Source organism: Sus scrofa, chromosome 7, assembly GCF_054392235.1.
Source record: "Sus scrofa isolate SSC_HxYL_T2T_F1_AM1 chromosome 7, Sscrofa_HxYL_maternal_Yorkshire_Landrace_v2.0, whole genome shotgun sequence".
NCBI classification, from domain to species: domain Eukaryota; kingdom Metazoa; phylum Chordata; class Mammalia; order Artiodactyla; family Suidae; genus Sus; species Sus scrofa.
In genome coordinates, this window is record NC_139389.1 from 45330042 (window position 1) to 45347965 (window position 17924).

Here is a 17924-nt window from a genome sequence, read left to right on the forward strand (position 1 = left end):
CTGTTCACATGAGGGTGTTTATTGCAGTGTCGTAGTGAAAAAATAGGCAATGGTTTGGATGTCCAACTCTAGGGGATTTGCTAAGTAAATTCTGGAACATACAGCCCATTCAGACAACTCTGACCACTAAAAACTGCAGCTTAAAATATTTGATGTCGTGTGGAAATGGTTATGATAGTAAGTGGCGAGTAGGAAAACAGGAAAATTCAAACCACGTACAGATGAGGAACCTAATTTCGTGTTTTAATGTGTATGTGGCTAAAGAGAGTGAAAATGGATGGGGCTAGAAGGGGTGGCTAGCTCTCTGGGTGGTAGACTCACAGGTACTATTCATTTTTTTTTTTTTTTTTTTCTTCACAAGTTTCTACCAAGAGGTCTTACTTTCATGATTGGAAAAATAGAGTTATTTGAAACCAGGTGTGGGGGTGGGGGGAGAACCTGGAACAGACAGTGCAGGATGGTGGTTCATCTTCCGGATGAGAGGTTGTTGCAGCCTTCTAGAGAGGCACATCCTCACCCTGCCCCTAGCCCCTTGGGCCTGGGAGTTTTGTGCAAAGAAGAGGCCTTGAGGAGTTCCTGTGTGGCCCAGTAGGTTAAGAACCTGACTAGTACCATGAGGATGTGGGTTTGATCCCTGGCCCCGCTCAGTGGGTTAAGGATCCCACGTTGCTGTGGCTGTGGCGTTGGTCGGCAGCTGCAGCTCCAATTCCACCCCTAGCCTGGGAACTTCCATATGCTGAGGGCACAGCCTGAAAAGAAAGAGGCCTAGAATGATCCCTCAAGTTGGACCAGATTGCTCTTAGGGTGTCATTCAGGGAGACTCGGGCTGAAGTGGGTGTAGGGAGGGAAACGGGGGTTGCCAGCCTCTGACCCACACAAGGGAGAGTCCCAGGGGGAGGGCTCAGAGAGGGACGGAGCTTTTTCTGGAATTCCGATAGCCCCATCTGCTTGAGGAGAGACATTGCCAGGCTGACCATATTGCCACATCATCTTGTGATTCATATCACCCCGCTCTGGTTTGGGGACCCATTTGGGAGCTGCAGAGACTTCCTAACTCTTAGGTTCTGTCTCACTTTCCTCAAGTGCCAAACCATTGAGCTGGGCTAGGGGGATAGGATCTGGACTTGTGGGGGTCCCCGTAATTGTAGTAAATACCCTTCTCTGAATGCCTTCTTTATGGGGAGTCTTTTATTTGATACCACAGCAACCCCAAAAGGAACGGTTATTGCTCTTAGCATCATAGGACAAATAAGGAAACCAAGGCTTAGATGGGTGACCTCACGGCTCATGTTCTGAGTGCAAAGGTAGGAAGAGACCAGAGCAGGGCCAGCAGGTAAGATGGCAAGTGAGCGGCTGGCTAAGAAAGGCCACAGCCAAAAGTGTCTGCAGCCCGAGCCTTCCCCTCACCTAAAGGCCTGAAGCCAGTGGGCCTGAACAAAAGTGGCAAAGGGATCCCTGGGCCTTGGGGTGACAGACTGAGAAGTATCCTCCAGTTAATTGTAGTTTTTTGTTTATTTGGCTCCATTCATGGTGTGCAAAAGTTCCTAGGCCAGGGATGAGACCCTCACCACAGTGGTGAAGAATGCCAGATCCTTAACCTGCTGAGCCACCAGGGAACTCCTTCTTTAGTTACTTGCAGCCAGTGCTCATTGCTGTGAAAAGTCCTTTGCTTTATGTCCCTTGACACAAGTAAGGTCTGATGGCTAGACAGCTAGAAAGAAAGGAAAAGAAAGGAAGAAGGGATTGGAAGGCATCCTCATGCTCTGTTCTCTCTGTACCCATTTGTATGTCTTTTTATATAATCTAGAAACGTGTCCATATCAATGATGTTTTTGCTCTGAAGAAAGTCTGAAACCGGGGACTCCTCTTATAAAATAAGGGCCTTGGCACCTGCCGTTTCCCCTGCCGTGTTCCATTCAGTGTACACTTTGCCTGACTGATACCTGCTCATTCTTCTTTTTGTTTCTTTTCTTGTTTCTTTCTTTCTTTTCTTTTCTTTTTTTTTTTTTTTTTTTGTCTTTTTGCCTTTTTCTAGGGCCGCACTCGCTGCATATGGAGGTTCCCAGGCTAGCGGTCTAATCGGAACTATAGCTGCTGGCCTACGCCACAACCACAGCCACGCCAGAAATGAGCCATGTCTGTGACCTACACCACAGCTCATGGCAATACCGGATCCTTAACCCACTCAGCAAGGCCAGGGATTGAACCCGCAACCTCATCGTTCCTAGTCAGATTTGTTAACCACTGAGCCACTACAGGAACTCCTCATTCATTTTGAAGTACAGATGCCATTTCCTTAAAAAGAAGCCTTCCGTGGAGTTCCCTGGTGGCTCAGGGGGTTAAGGATCTGGTGTTGTGACTATCGTGGCTTGGATCATTGCTGTGGTGTGAGTTTGATCCGTAGCTTGGGAACTACTGGGTGTCACAGGTATGTCCAAAAGAAGAAGAAAAAGCCTTCCTTGCCCCCTGTCGCCATATAAATCAGATCCCCTGTGTATTCCCTGTACTCACATTTGACAGAATTTATTTGAGCTTATCTATTTATTTGTGTCCTTACTTATCTTCCTCACCTCCTGGGAACATTAGCTCCAGGATCCTGAGCAGGGTCTGCCCTGTTTGGGTCCACACCCACAGAGCCTGGTGCTTGGGCAGGTACTTAAATACTTGTTGAATCAATGAATGGATGAAGGGTCATTGCTGGTGAAATATTCTCGGAGGAGAAAGAAGAAAGACTACCTCGCTTGTGGCCAAAACTCCACTAGTGACCAAACTTCCAAAAATACAAATGCCAGATTGACCTAGAAAAAAGGGGGAGGGGGGAGTAGGACCTCTGTTATTACCGGTTATCCTCAAAGCATCCATAACATCTGTACTTGCCTGTTGGGGAGTTCTGTAAGCCTGTAGGGGCCAGGACAGAACTTCTTTTTCCTTCAGATAGGTCCTCAGTGCTTGGCTTTAAGCCTTGTTGAATGAGTAAATGGTCTTAGAGATGGATCATCTCATTTTGGCCACCAGGAAGCTCATTGCTGAAGCCAGTGCTTTTCATTGAAGCTCTGTTGCCTTGGACAGGCAGCATCAGCTTCACCTGGAAACTTAAGAAATGAATTCTCAGGCCCACTCCAGGCCTGTTAAATTGGAAACTCCAGGCCTGGGATCCAGCAGTCTGTATTTTAACAAGCCCTTCAAAGTGACTCTGATGCACTCAAGTTTGAGATCCTCTGGCTTAAGATGTTGGCCCATTTATTCTCCCTTCCTACTCCCCCATGATATTATATTTTAAGTAGCTTATCTGTCTTTTTTTCGAAGTATGCTTCCCAGACTTTCTTGGAAGTTGAGAGGGACATACATTACAAAACAGATACATTTAGTCTGGTTTCCCACATTATAGGGGAGAAAAGAGGCGAACTAACTCAGACCAAGTGACAGAGCAAGCTGGTGATAGAGCTGGGGCTAGAGGTCTCGGGCGTTCAGCTACCTCCCCGACTAGACTCTGGCTTTCCAGGGGGCTAGAAACGGTGTCTCCTATTTCAACTCAAACCGTCGCCCTTGCTCTGAGTACAGGTTACCTGTGGTCACTCTCCCACCAGCTGTGTTACCTCTGAGAGCTGGAGCTGCGTCCCCCTTCTCCAGCTGCGCACATGCCCGTCTGCGCCCAGAGGGAAGCGAGAGCGCGCAGGGGGCTGCCCCGCCCCCTCCCCTCCAGCCCTCCCTCGCGGGTAAACTCCGGGCCTCCATCAGTCTGTTAATTGCACTAATTAGAGATCGCGGAGGTGTTAATTGGAAAACCCTGGTATTGTGCCTGTTTGGGGAAGAAAACGTCAATAAAAATTAATTGATGAGTTGGCAGGGCGGGCGGCGCGGGTTCGCGGCGAGGCGCAGGGTGTCCTGGCAAATGTTACAGCTCAGATTAAGCGATTGTTAATTAAAAAGCTACGGTAATTAATACTCTGTTCACCATATGGGCCCGCCGAAAATGCACAAAAGGTTTCTCCGCGTGTGGGGCTCCCCGTCCCTTGTCCCCTCCCCCGAAAGCACCCTAGCCCTTGGGTCCTCCCTTTGGCCCCAAGATTGGTGGAACTCGTCACTTCCGGCCAGGAAGGGGACAGGCGGTCCCAGGCGCGTCCCGGAGGCGGCCCTCGTTGCGCGCCCGCGTTCTTCGAAGGGTCAGGAGCCTCAGGGGAAGTGGGAGCCCCCGGCAGCCCGCAGACTCCCCCAGAGCGGAAGAGGCTGGTGCGGCTTTGACCCTGTTTCCTTCCATCCTTCCTTCCTTCCTTCCGTCGGCGGCGTCTGCGGGAGCGTCGGGGTACTGACCAGAGGCTCCGAAGTGCCCTGGCTCCCCAAGGGAACCCTGAGGGATGGAAGACCAGGACCTGCCCGAGGGCTCGACCCACGCCCCAGGTAGAAATCCTAGAGCTCACGAAATGATGAGGGCACTGCCCCCAGCACGGGGTAGGACAGGGGTCAGGGAAGGCTGGGGTGAGCTCGAGGGCCTTAATTTTAACAAATCCTGGAAAGACCTTCCAATTTCCTCTCCTTACTTGTGGTTATGAAGGAAGGAAAGATAACCCAGTGACTTGCCCAGGGTCACACAGCTGGCCCTCGAAACCACACACTCTCATTCCCAGAGGTCTCTCCTCTCCTGCAGGTGGTTGGCAGCTCCTGGCTGAGAATGTAGGTGACTGTGGGGAGCGGGGATTGGCAGGGAGGAGCGTGGGGAGATGGGTGGCGGGAGGGTGGGGGGGCTCTTGGAGGGTCCCCCTCTGTACCTGAGCAGGCAGTCTGGGCTTCCACTGGGAAACGTGAGGTCCGCATTTCCCTTTGGGGAAAGGACGACAGCTGTGACTTAAATGGACGAGCCACTAGAAGCCACACTGTCGCTTGCAGTGGGAGGGAGTTTTCGGGAGCTTCCGAAAGTCAGCAGACAACTTCAGGACCACCTTTCCCAGGAGATATGGGGACATTGAGGCCTGGAGGAGGAGGAAGGCAAAGGATTCACAGCCGGTTGTGGCTGAGCCCAGGCTTCCAACACCCAGGACCCTGCCTTCTCTAGCCAGACTCCAGGTTCCCATGGACACTGGCTGTCTCCCCCACTTGCAGTGCCCCACCCCACCCCATGCCTCGCTGGCTGGGCCCCCGCCACCCAGAGCCTGCTCACCCACAGTGCAGGGGAACACCCTAGGGCTTTTGGCACCCCCGGGGGAGGGCGTGCAGGAGGTGAGAGGCTGCCGGTGTGCTCATCATGGGGCGGGGGGGGGGGGGGGGGGAGGGTACAGTACAGGGGTCTTAGGGCAGAGTTGAGGGAACACCCACCTGCAAGTTTGGGTGGATGCTGGTGGGCAGGCGAGACCACAGAAAGAGGTGAAGGCCCCAGGAGGGGGCAGAGCAGCTCGCCACGTGGGAATTAATGCCATTCATACACCCTGCGGAAATGACTTTTCAAATGCATAGAATCTCAAGCATGCAAATGAGAGGCTTGCTTCACCCTGTTTAATATGAATGATTGGCCCTTGAATAGCTATTATTACACGCCACATTGCAGCAATTATGTTGTTCACTGGGTGTCGCTCTCTGCACCCCCCCACCCCCCATAAAAAGAAAAGAACCGGACACCTCTGTTGGCATCCTCCTTCCTTTCTTTTCCCTTTTTCCATACTTGCTGGCTGATCAACTTTAGGGTGTGAGTGCTGGAAGTGGGGGGCACTCTTCCTTACCCCGAGGGAGAAACTGCTGGGTTCTGTCTCCTTTCTCCTCTGCGCACACACCCCCTTGAAGCTCTGGTCTTTGTCCCCTGGGGCCCAGGAGTTCTCAGATCTCAGGGAAGCTAGACTTGGAGCCGGAGCAGGCAGCTGCTCTCCACCCCCAGCAGGGCCAGCATCGGGCCGAGGGAGGGCAACGCAGCCCCTACCTTCTCTGTGGCCCCCTCGCATAGCCAGGGCCCAGGCCTGAGTGAGGGAAGGTGCTCAGGAGGCTGCTGGGGTTGGGGGGGGGTGCGGCTGGAGCCCTGTGCTCTGGCGGGTGGAGGATGGCGCCCACCCCATCCATCATTTGGCAGCCACTGGCCCTCGGGCTGACATGGCCATTAAGGCCTGAGACCGAGTGCTCAATCTCTTCCGAACCATCGCCCCCAACCTTGCTCTAGCCCCTGGCCCAGCTCCTCTCAGAGCCTGGGATTGGGAGTGGCAGCTGGGCGTGTGGAGGAGGGACAAGCCCTTGGGAATGCAGAGAAATGCACAGACAGGGGACACTCCGGCAGCACAGGGTCACCCAGGAGGCCACACAGATCCACTGGGGCAGAGACCCCTGGGGTCAGAAGAGCAGGGTGATGTGGCAGGCACGTGAACTAGTGGCCTCCCCATGGGCCCTAAGTAGTGTTCTGCCCTGCCTGCCCCCCACCCCCATATTCTCACTGTCCTCCCAGCTCTGCTAACAGCAGGGACAAGCACAGAGCAAGTGGTCCAGTAAAGTGAGGAGCGAGTTCTTCCAGAGCAACAGAGAATTTGCCTCCGTAGAGAAGGAATGAGGATTAATCCAGTCTCTTCCAGCAGCTTCTCTATGAAGGCCCTCCTCCACCTCTCTTGAGTCAGGAACCCCATGTGGTCGTGGGCTCTGCCAAGGCCGAAGGGAGGAAAGAACACCCGCCGGCTTCCACTGCCTGATGGCTGTGGGATCCTGGCCAGTCTTTGACCTCCCTGAGCCCAGGGTCTTCACCCTCACCCACAGGGCGGGTGGGAGCAGCTGCTGATCGCTCTTGGCACTTGCTCTGCCAAGCGGTTTGTGTATGCCATTTTATGTACTCGTCACAGGACTCCCAGGCCAGAAGCAATTACTTCTACAGACAAAGAAACTGAGGTTTAGGGAGTTTAAGACTCCTGTCAAAGATCAGGGGTGGAGAGCCAGCAACCGTGTCCTGTTTGGCTGAAATCTGTGTTTGTCTCAAGGCGCCGTGGCTTTGGGGACTGCTGGAGACCTCAGACTTTGAGGCAGCTCTGAATACTACAGTCCGCCGTCTGCAGCCCCGTCCATGGGTACAAGCCCTTGAGACCGCGCAGTTCCCGGGGGCTGTAGAAGGACGTGCAGGCCGTCTCCTCACTGGCCGGGACGGTCCCAGAGTCCCCTCCCTCCCTCTGAGCTTGTTTCAGCCACTCCTTGAGAGGCAGTTGGGGAGGTGGGGGAAGACAAAGGATTCAGGCCCTGACTCTGCCTTGGGTAGAACCTCTGGGCCCTCCAAGTCCCCGTCTATAAAATCAGGCAGCAATAACAATCTCCTGCCACTGTCGGTGCCTGTAGAGCCAGTGAATCCTACTGAGTGTCTGCTCTGGGCCAGGTGCTGCTCTGAGGGACTTGGAGTGGAAGGTCAGAGAAGTGGGACCACTGGCTGTCTTTCCTGCACAGCTCCAGGCTCAGCTGAGGGTCTGGCGCCCAGTTGGTGCTGGGCAGATGGCAGCCGTTTTCCTGCTCTTTCCCAGGAGGGGGGAGGCGCTGCGCTTGGGGAACTCCCCATCTGCGGGGCAGTTTGGGGGGGGTTATATCCGGGTTCCCAGGGAAGAGTTCATCTGCTTTTAAGTCCTTGCAGGTTCCCTGCCCCTCCTCCCTCTCCCCTATGCTGGTAGCCTGGGAGGAGAGACCTGCACAGTTTTTGGGAGGAGGGAGGCAGTGGGGCAGCCTCAGCTTCATTCTAAAGCTGTCCCTTGCCTTGCCCTGGGGGGAGGTGACATTAGGACGGTTGGCACCCCAACAGGGGTCCGGTGATCAGCCTCCAGGAAGTTGAGAGGGAGGAGACATCCCAGGACTTGGTGGGGGTTGTCTTGTTTGGGGATGGGGGTGTTGAGGGGGCATCACTTGTTGCCCCCTGCCCCAGGTGGAACCTGCCCTACCCGGCCAGCCTCAAGCCTCGGCCCCTCCCCCATGTGTCTCTCCTCCGCCTCCAGGTCCCGCTAGAGCGACATGATGGTGGAATCCGCCTCGGAGACAATCAGGTCGGCTCCGTCTGGTCAGAACGGCGTGGGCAGCCTCTCTGGGCAGGTCGATGGCGGCGGCGGTGGCAGTGGTGGTGGTGGTGGCGGGGCCGCGGGCACTGCTGGAGGCGGTGCGGGCAGGGACACGGCTCCCGGCGCAGACAGCAACGGCGAGATGAGCCCTGCGGAGCTGCTGCACTTCCAGCAGCAACAGGTAGGAGCTGGCGCCCCTCCCCAGCAACCCTGAGGCTTAGAGGACTCGCCGGGGCTGTTCCCGCCACATCCTGGCCACCTGGGGCCCACCGCTCCCCTGCTGGGCAGCCTCCCTCACACTCTTAAGAAGGTCCAGCCCCCAGGGCCTCGTCCACACCCTCCCATTCTAGTGGATACTTAGGCAGCGGGGCGAGCCGCCCTCCCAGAAAGAGAAGTAGGGCGGGGCGGGGGTACGCTGAGATCACGGAGTTTAGAACAGTCTCAGGAATGCCCAGAGGGGTGACAGATGCCTGGGCAGCAGGCTGGAGGGCATCGTCTCGGGTGGGCGGCACCTGCCTGCGCTCTGGCTAAGTTAACAAACTGGGTTGGGGGAGGGAGGTGCTGCCCTGGGTGTGCCCTGGAAGGGGAGCGGGCGGAACACACCTTGCTCTCCTCAGTTTATTGTACAGTGACACTCCCCCCCTCCACCTCTGCCTGGGCCCCTGGTCCAAACGGTAGAGATTAAATTTCCAGGCCCCAGTGGTCAAGGCAGCTGGGAAAAGTCCCAGAGCGGTAGGCAGAGGCAGGCCTCCATTTTTAGGGCTCAGACTGGGAACCCCTGTCTGTCCCCCTTCTCTCTTCCCCCTCCATCGTTCCCACCCTAGAGTTCAGGAGTTCAAGACCAGCCTCTCTGAGCATTGAGAGGCCTTAGGGTGGGGAGCCCGGTTGGGTTATGACAGAGCAGGGGCCCCAGGTCCCAGCCTCACCTGGAGGAAAAGGGAGAATCATGCTTGACAAGTTCAGGAGAACCGGCCCAGCCAGCCCTGGCCTTGGGATGCTCCTTCTCTCCTTTGACTCTGCTCCTTGAATCGCCGCTGGTGGCATTGCCCCTTGGGGGCTCTCCTAGGAATGCGGAAAAGTTGGTTTCTGCATGTACCTGCCCCCCCCCATGCCCCGCCCCCATCTCATGTGCACAGATGCGTGTGTGCCCACATTGCCCTCATGCTCTCCTCTAGCTTCTTCCTGGGGCTCCTCCCCCCACTCCATAGCCCCAGAGAGGCCCTTTCCCACCCCACTTTATAAAGCTGGAGGTCGCACTAGAGGCAGAACCATCAAAAGCCCGACCCCCTGCCCTCTGTGCTGAGCTGGTCAGCCAGCACTGATGCAGGAACCAAACAAACGCAGGTTAAGTCTCAGGCTGCCCCTTCGCAGCAGTCAGTACCCTTGGGCATTTCTGAGACTGCTCTAAGCTCCATGATCTCAAGCCCCCTGGCCCCACTTCACTTTCTGGGAGGGCTGCTCTCCCATGCCCCTGGCCTTAGTGTCCACTAGAATGGGAGGGCACAGACTGGGTCCCTGGGGCCTGGACCTTCTCAAGAATGTTAAAGTGGGAGTTCCTGTTGTGGCTCAACAGGTTAAGAATCCCACTACTTACTATCCACTAGGGTGTGGGATCGATCCCTGGCCTCACTAAGTGGTTAAAGGATCTGGTGTGGCTGTGGCTGTGGTGTAGGCCGGCAGCTGCAGCTCCGATTCAACCCCTAGCCTGGGAACCTCCATGTGCCATGGGTTTGGCCCTAAATAGACCAAAAAAAAAAAAAAGTTGAAGTGAAGCTGCCCAGCAGGGAGCAGTGGCCCCCAGCTGGCCGGTCCTTAGGTCCTGGCTTCCCTGAGCCTTAGCCTCCTTGGTGCCTAAAGTACAGGGGCTGTTAGGCTCAGATGCAGTTTGGGCGTGAAATCACTATACACACTGACGGGTCTCTACAGATGCGAACAGAGTGGAGGACTTTTAAAATCCCTTCTTCCTGCAAACAGTGGAAACTTAAGCAGAAAGGGCTGGTCTCCTTTCCCTGGGGAGATGGTTCTTGGGAGTTTGCTGGCATCTCCCAAGCTCTCCTAAGCAGGTTCTCTGATGATGAGACCTCCAGAGTCTGTGCCATCTACTGGGAAGAGAAGGTCGAAGGGCAGGACCCTACCCTTTTTGAAAATAATAGCAAAACACCTCCCATCAGAAATCTCCAGGGCCACCCATTTTGTGTGGGTGAGAGCTCCTCCCCTCCTGCACCTCTGTACAGACAGCTGTGGAACATTCTGAATCGGGGTGGGGGGGTGGGGTGGGTACTAAACCAGGAAAGTTTCTTTTAAAAAATTATATAAGGAGGGAACACAGATATCAGGATAAGGGGGGAGGGAAAGTCAGGCCTCTCTGTACGCATCAGGTTTCTCTGTTCGATGTTGCACTCGAGCCGCATTTTCCCATCTCTCCTCCACGTTCCAGTTATCCCTGTTTGTTTTGGGGAATATCCCAAAGTCCTGGAAAATCCTATATCTGTTTCACAAATAAACTGGGGTGGAGGCTTGGAGGCAGGCGGAGGGAGGGCTGTTTTATCCATTTGGGCTCACTATGGGCGTCGTGCCCGGGGCCAAGGAAAATATTTGAGACTTAAAAAAAAGTCTCCTTGGCTCCATACTATGAAAAGAACTCTGCAAAATTAAAATTACAAAATGTTCAATTAAAAGGAAATGGCCTGTGGGCTGTCCTTCCACCTCCAACCTAAGAGGGAGGCTTTGGGGGGAGCTGCAAGGTGACACCTTCTGTTCCCCCCACAAAAAGTGGCTCTGACTCTTTGTGGGGTAGAGCCGGGCCCAGTAAGCACCTCCCTGCTCTCCACCCCGACCAGGAAGTCCTTTGAGGACAAACAGATGGGGACAAACAAATACCTTGCCTCTATTTGGTGCTTTGGGTCTTTCACGAAGGGTCGTTCAATCGCCTCACCATCCCCAGGAGGTGGGTATTATTATTCCCATATCACAGATGAGGGAGCAGCCACAGGCAGCACGGATGTGTCCAGGGGACGTGGGAAAGGCTACAGCTAGACCTCAGGTCTCCCGGTTCCTGGTCCAGGGCCCAGCTCCTTCCTCCCACACTCGCTGTCATCCGAGGGAAACGGAGGGAGTGAGACCTGGGCTTAGTAGGTGCTAAATAAGACACTGTGGGTGCCTGAACGAGAGCACCCCACTCCCGACCTAAAAGAGCCCCTAAAACAACAAGAGCACCACTGGCCGCTGCCCTAAGTGGCCACTTTAGAGGCGAGGGTGGGAGGGGGTCTGCGGGCAGTGCCCTGGTCCCTCCTCCTTGTCCGTCTGTCTGTCCGTCCCTGCCCCTCTGCGCTGGATAAACAAGCCCTGGAAATGCAGTCTTGGCCTTCGGGAGTAATGAGCTGACAGAGGAGAGAGAGAGAGAGATAAACAGGGCGAGTCAGAAGTCAGGCTGGTGACAGGACTTTAGGCTGAAACAAACAGTGCTGAAGAGGGCAGCCACGTCACTCTGGTTCCAGAGCAGGCGCCTGTATCCATGCAACAGGAGGCCGGGAGCTTGTTTAAACAGAGGGGGCTGCGGGGGGTGGGGGGGGGGTGCAGGGCTGGACTGCCAGGCCCCGGCTGACTAGAGACAGGGTCCCTGACTGGCTGCCCCATTTCAGCAGTCAGGGCCCCAGCTTCCCGCTCCCTCCTCCCCACCCCCTTTTTGGTGAGTGACACCACCTCCACTCTGTCCTTGGGGCTTTCAGCTGGTCTCCAGTCGCCTGGGCATTCCCCAGGCATAGTGAGGGCTGTGGGCCCTGGAACCCGCATTCACTCAGCAAACATGCCCCAAACCTCCTTTTATACCCGGCACCCTGCTGGCATCCCCAGCTGCAGTTAAAGAATGCCCTGGACCCAGGAGGCATGCCAGCTGCTCGTCAGTCCCCTTCCTCCCTCCTGTCACCAGGACAAGGTCTCCTTCCTCAGTAAACGACCCCCCCCCCCCAATATTTCCCCTTTAGGATGGCTTTTTTTCTCTGAACGTCGCCCTTGCATTTTCTCCTAATCTGCTTTCACCTGTATGAAAATGTTCCCAGGGCAAGGAGTTTCCCCAGGGGACCCTGCAAATAGCCTTTGGGCTCCCTGATGGGAGGGCAGCCAGGGCAGGGAGAAGTGCGAGCCAGCTTTGGGGAGGCGAGGTGGAGGGCCTGGGGAGGTTTGGGGGACCGGGGCTGGATGCTCGCTAGACTTGGGGCCCGGAGGACTGGGCCAGCGGGGTGGGGGTGGGCAGAGCTGCCAGCGGCTGGGCTGAAAGGCGTCCTGGGCCTCTAGAGCCTGCGCTCCTATTGTCCTCCGGTTGCAGGGGTGACAGGTCAGCGAGGGTCACGGGAGGGTTGCCTAGCGTCTGGGAACTCCCACCACAGTTGCCCTGGCAACCGGGGCCAAATCCCACCCTGCTCACATCCTGTGAGGAGATTCAAAATGGTTGGGGGACTCTGCATTAATGAGCTTCAAACTCGCCCCCTCCATAGAAGGGGGGGGGGCAGTGTCCGGGAGTCGGGCGAGGGGGGACAAGAAGAATGGAAGAGATTTTTGTTTTCCTCCCCCATCTGGCTCTCCTCAGCCCCAGCTCTTGAGGGGGATAGCGTGGGAAGGGGGGGCTTCAGAGGTGAGTTTGCACAGGCATCCCCTCCAGCTCACACACATACGGTCAACAGCCGCCTCTAGCCCTCGGGTCTGGGGCCCTTTTCTTCAGTCTCTGGGACTCCCACCCTCACGCCCCAAGTTCTGTTCTTCCAAATTCCCCTGAACCCCCTTTTTCTTTCCCTTGAAAGAGCCCCTCCCCAGGAGGTGCTGGGAGCTGGGAGGGAAGAACCGGGGACAGAAACTCCTCAGAAGAGGACTTAGAAAGTTCTCATGGAAAGTTCTCCTGGGCGAAGTCCCTGATTCCAACCACTCTGTCCCGTCTGGGACCTGGGGCAGGTGAGGGGATGGGGCAGGGGAGCAGGCCTAACCCCCCCCTCCCCCCCTTGTCTCCCTCTCGGGTTCCTAAGCCAAAGGCCACCATGTTTGTGTGTCTGCCTCTTTAGTCCAGCAAAAAAGGGAAGCTTCCCCAAGGGGAAGGTGGAAGAGAGGGGCCCGGGACCAGGCACGGCCAGCCCCCAGCTCCAGGCTTCCCTTCTGATGGGGGACCCTAACACCCCCTTTCCCTCTCTCACCCTCCTCTTCTACCAGAGTTCTCTGTCCCCACTGATAGGGGCTGGGGGACAAAGGGGAGAACTGGGGGAAGGCGGGCCAATGTTGCCTCTTCTGAGGGGTGAAGGATTGAAGTGGGGCCACCCCTCCCTGGTGGTGAGCCTGGTCGTCTCCTGCAGGAGCGCCTTCCTTCTGAGGAGCACCCGTGGGAGTCCGCGGGGTGGGAATTGCAGGCCCCCCCTCAGCCCCACTTAGCAGCCCCTGTGGCGGCGGCTGGGTTTACTGGTTCTGAACCCGGACCTGGGGCCAGACCTGCTTCTGAAGGACTCGCTCGGCAGGGTGGCGAGCCGAAAGCAAGGGGACCAAGGGGACATGGAGCAGCCCCACGCCCACAGCCCTGGCCCCGCACTGCCCGGCTCCCTCCCACATGCACTGCGGTGCCTTCCTGGTGGAGCTGGTTTTGGCCCAGAGGGGCTGCTGGCTGGCCTGGGGCTGCACCAGTGCCACTGGGGGTGCGAAGAGAGAGCAGGAAGGAGCCCCTCCGGAGGGCCTTGCCCCCTTCTGCACCGCGTGGCTCATCTCTTCATTCCCTTCTTTGGAGAGGAGGCACTTTCAGGACGCGCGGTGGGGAAGGGGTCCTGAAACTGGGCTGCACACCCGGACTCTGCGTCTCCCACCCACGTGGGCCTGTCGGTGTCTGTGCCTTGCTGGTTTTCATTTTAATGGTTCTAATTTGAGAATGCGCCGATGTCATTTTTACGAGGTTGGTGTAAAAAAAATTTACGGCCTTTTCCAAAAAGCTTTTTTTTTTTTTTTTTCCAAGGGAAAAAGGTGTAGAATCACTTCGGGGGTTTTATGGCCTCCTCTCCCCCATCTTCCTTGCCCCCCTTCCCTGTGTAATTTCATTTTTATGTCTCTTTGCTGGAGGACAAAGCCTGGCTGGTGGAGAACCTGGAGCTCCCCAGGTCAGTCCCTTCCGTGGTTGAAGCCGCTGGCCTCTGACCCCTCTCCCTGCACCCCTCCCCTCCACACTGTGGTCCCAGAGGACTTATATTTCAAGGGGTGGATGGAGAGTTGTTTCTCGTTTAATTCAAGTCAACAAGTACTTATTAGCCACCTACTGTTTACTGGCAGTGGGTTAGGTATCTACTCTCAGAGATCATCACTTCCTGCTTAACCCCCTCCAGCCATTTGTCCTCACGCGTGGCAGACAGTGACAAGCCATCGTCCCTGTGCTCTGGCTGCTGCTCACCCCTGGGACTTCCTCTTGGACCACTCAGCTTGGCCACACTGGCCTTTTTCGTTCATAAAGCACCAAGCTTCGTCCCACGTCTGGGCTCTCGCCCCAGCACCTTCCTCCCCTGAAGGAATAACCCCCTCATCCGAAATGATCCTGGGAGAGGTCTTGCCGGGCCACACAACCTAAGTAACCAGCCAGCCGTCCTCTGCCTGATGCGTCCACCGTGTCTCCAGCCCACTTCTCTGTTGCAGCGTCTGTCTCATATAACCTGTTAGAATATGGGTCCCACCCCGTTTAGGCACCCCCAGAGTCTCAGACAGTGCAAGTGCCCTGTGGGGCGTCATAAATACTGGCTGAATTATACACAAATGAGCAAAAGTCATATTCTTCAGGGGTGGGGACAGGTGATGGGCCTTCCTGAGGGTGCTTTTCACATTTGGGATGGGCCAGCCCCCCCCAAACATCTTCCTAGTGCCCCTCCCCCTAAATCTAGCCAGTCCCAGTTGAAATTAGTTATCAAGACAGTGGAGATCCTGATTTTGCCAAAATTAGTTAGATGCAGACCAGAGATATTAGGGTGGTTTGGGGGGGGGGCGTTTGTTGGGGGTTTCTTTGTCCTTCACCACTATCCACATTAAACCAGAATTTGCTTTGGGGAGGGGTCCTCCACCCTGCCCTTCACGGTGCAGAGCCCCAAGTCAGGTCTGGAGATTCAGGTTCTGCTTCTGACACAGTGTGACTGTGGCTGCATCACTGCCCCTCTCCAGGTCTCCATTCCCTTATCAGTAAAGTGAACTAGATCGGTGTTTTGCAAACCTTTTTGCTTGCAAGCTACAGTAAGAAATACCTTTTACTGGGAGCCCTAGCACACAGAGTTTCATGAAGCAATACTTATGCTTACCTAGCAACTGATGTTTTTGCATGTGTGCAGGCAAATTTTCCTAATTTTTTGACCTTCTACATTGATATCGTGACCCACCATTAGATCACAGCCAGCAATTTGGAAAACACTAGGCGAGATACCCTGTAACACTCCAGCTCGCCAGGTCTGTGATCTTGTCTGCGTGATTCTGCTTCTCAGTTCACCAAGTTCAGCCCTTTGAGCTTGTCTCTCTGAGCACCACATCCCTGCCCTCCCGAATACACACGCAGCAGGGACCCCAGCACAGGCCTGGCATCCTCTAACCTGGAGAAAGAACCCGTAAACTGCCCTGCACCTCACTGCCTCCCCTCAAGTCTCTGAGCTGGAAAGGAGGGTGTGGGGAGTTGCCAGCATGGCTGACTAGTATCTATGAGGATGCGGGTTCGATCCCTGGCCTTGCTCAGTGGGTTAAGGGTCCAACATTGCTGTGAGCTGTGGTGTAGGTCACAGATGCGGCTCAGATTCCCCAGTTGCTGTGGCTGTGGTGTAGGCCGGCAGCTGCAGCTCTGATTCAACCCCTAGCCTGGGAACTTCTATATGCCACAGGTGTGGCCCAAAAAGGCAAAAAAAAAAAAAAAAAAAAGAAAGAAAGAAAGAAAGAAAAAGAAAGAAATGAGATTGTGGGCTCAGTCCACAAATGAGACCCTTCTGCCCCAGGACTTATTTTTCTTTTCATAGCAGTTCCCGGTTGCTCTCAAAGCTCCAGCTTCATCCCCTCCCCTGCACCAGCCCCCCATGCTCTCCCTGGGTGCCATCGGTTATAAGCCATTTGTTCCTAATTGTGGAGATCCTGCTAATGACTTCTGAATGGGTAGTGGGGGGAGAGTTCGGTTGCGTTAAGGAGACTGACTTCCTAGGCTGCAGAGGATGGGGTGGCTGTAGATGGCAGAGGGGTTAGTTCACAAGTCCTCCGATGTGGCACTGGGCAGATGACCAGGAGCTGCCCGGGAAGGTCAAGGGTGATAATCACAATCACAAGAGTTGATGTCCATTCCGGACCCACTGGGTGCCCGCACTGTGCCAAATATCCCATGCCCACTGTCCCAGCAAACCTGGGAGCCGACTGCAGGGCTATCCCCATTTTACAGAGGAAGAAACTGAGGCTCAGAGCAGTGAGGTGACTTACTCAAGGTCACCCAGTATCTGGTGGAGCCAGGATTTGGATCCAGATCTCTTTGACCAGGGTCTAGGCTCTGAATGGACCGGTACTGCCTCCTTTAGAGGAAAACTGAACTTACTCCCCAAACCACAGAGCCGGGCATTTGGTTTTCAGTCTAAGGGGTGAAAGGAGGAGGAAAATGAGGTCTAAGAGGCCAGTGACTCCTGGTTTTCCACTGCCTTCTCCCTGGTGGGATTTTAAATGCCTTTCTCCACCTCCTCTTCCCATCCAGCCAGCTGAAAGCACATGAGAGTTGGTGGAGGCACAGCCTCACCAGACTGTGCCTGAGCTCAGGACAGCCCCTCCCTGGGCTGGAGGGCGGCTGGGCGACCAGAGGTGTCTGGACTCAGCTTCCTAACCGTGGGATCTTGGGCCTCAATTGTCTGTCAGATGGAGCCCATGACACCTGCCCTGGCAAGCTCAAAAGTTGGGAAGCTTCAACCAAATGTTTGTAGATGTGCTTTGAAAACTGCCAGGCACTATACAAGTGATAGCTTCTAAACTCTCTGCCAGCCTGGGCCTGCCTCCATGTTCAGCCCAGACTGAAATCTATTTCACGAGAGTGTCTGTGGGTGCTGATGGCTGGGACTGTCAGCCCCAGGCTGTGATCTGGTTGGCATCAGCAGGGAAAATGGGGCTGCGTATATTGAGGGTTGGGCGGGGGGCACGGGTCATTTCCCATGGCTCTCAGTGGGTAGTCCAGTGATATGTCCAGCCCTGGCAGGCAGTGTAGACACATGCCTGGTGTGCCAGAGCAGTGGGTGTGACTTGGATGGGGCTTTGGAAAGTCTCATACCTCCCTGATCCCTTGGGTGACCACCCTGGAGGAGGACATCCTGGGCCGAAGGGCCTTCCCCATCCTGCTCCTCCTTCCAGAGCACCTCCCTGGCCAGGGGTCCAGATGTTGGGGGCGGGGCGGGACAGAGGGGAGGATGGAGCAGCGCTGCCGTGCCCTGAGCAGTCAGTGACATATCCAGGCCATCTCCGGAGGGGAGCTTGGACCCCACACCCACAGCCCATCACCCCCAGCCCTGGATGCCTCCAGGGTGGTCTTTAGGTGGTGTGAAGAAGCCAAACTGGGTCAGGGTTGGGCTGAAAGCAAATCCCAAGAAATGAGCTTGTGTTGCTCATGGTTGCCTCCCTATCTTCTCCAAGTCAGTACGTGGTGGGTGGCTGAGAACGTGAGTAAATGAGTGGTTGGATGAATGAATGAAGTGCCTGGAGTAGCGGACCCCTCAGCCTCCTCCAATCGCTCTGGCTACTTACTCCCAAGACAACTCGATTTTCTGCCCCGGGAAATGGTTTTAAGGTCCCCAGACTCACTGGCCATTTCAGGCATCTGTTGTGTGTGGGGGTCACTGTTTCTGCACCATGCTTCACCCTCCTCGTCCACGTGGTCAGGGCTCTGGTGCTGGTGCCCAGCCTACCTCCACTTCAGCCTCTGGCAGGCGTCTCATC

The 17924-nt window shown here is 55.6% G+C and overlaps 1 protein-coding gene across 10 annotated transcripts in view; it reads left to right on the forward strand.

Moving 5' to 3' along the window:
• FOXP4 (forkhead box P4) overlaps window positions 1–17924 on the forward strand; it is a 50847-nt gene that overhangs the window by 9910 nt on the left and 23013 nt on the right. For 6 of the 10 annotated variants that reach the window (XM_084968055.1, XM_084968045.1, XM_084968050.1 and 3 more), the window contains exon 2: window positions 7929–8169. In XM_084968055.1, the coding sequence (XP_084824181.1) occupies window positions 7945–8169 (225 nt within the window). In that variant the 5' untranslated portion in view covers window positions 7929–7944. Of the gene's footprint in view, window positions 1–4100; window positions 4399–7928; window positions 8170–17924 lie in introns of those variants that run through there. The other 4 variants (XM_084968046.1, XM_084968049.1, XM_084968048.1 and 1 more) reach the window with 1 other exon arrangement.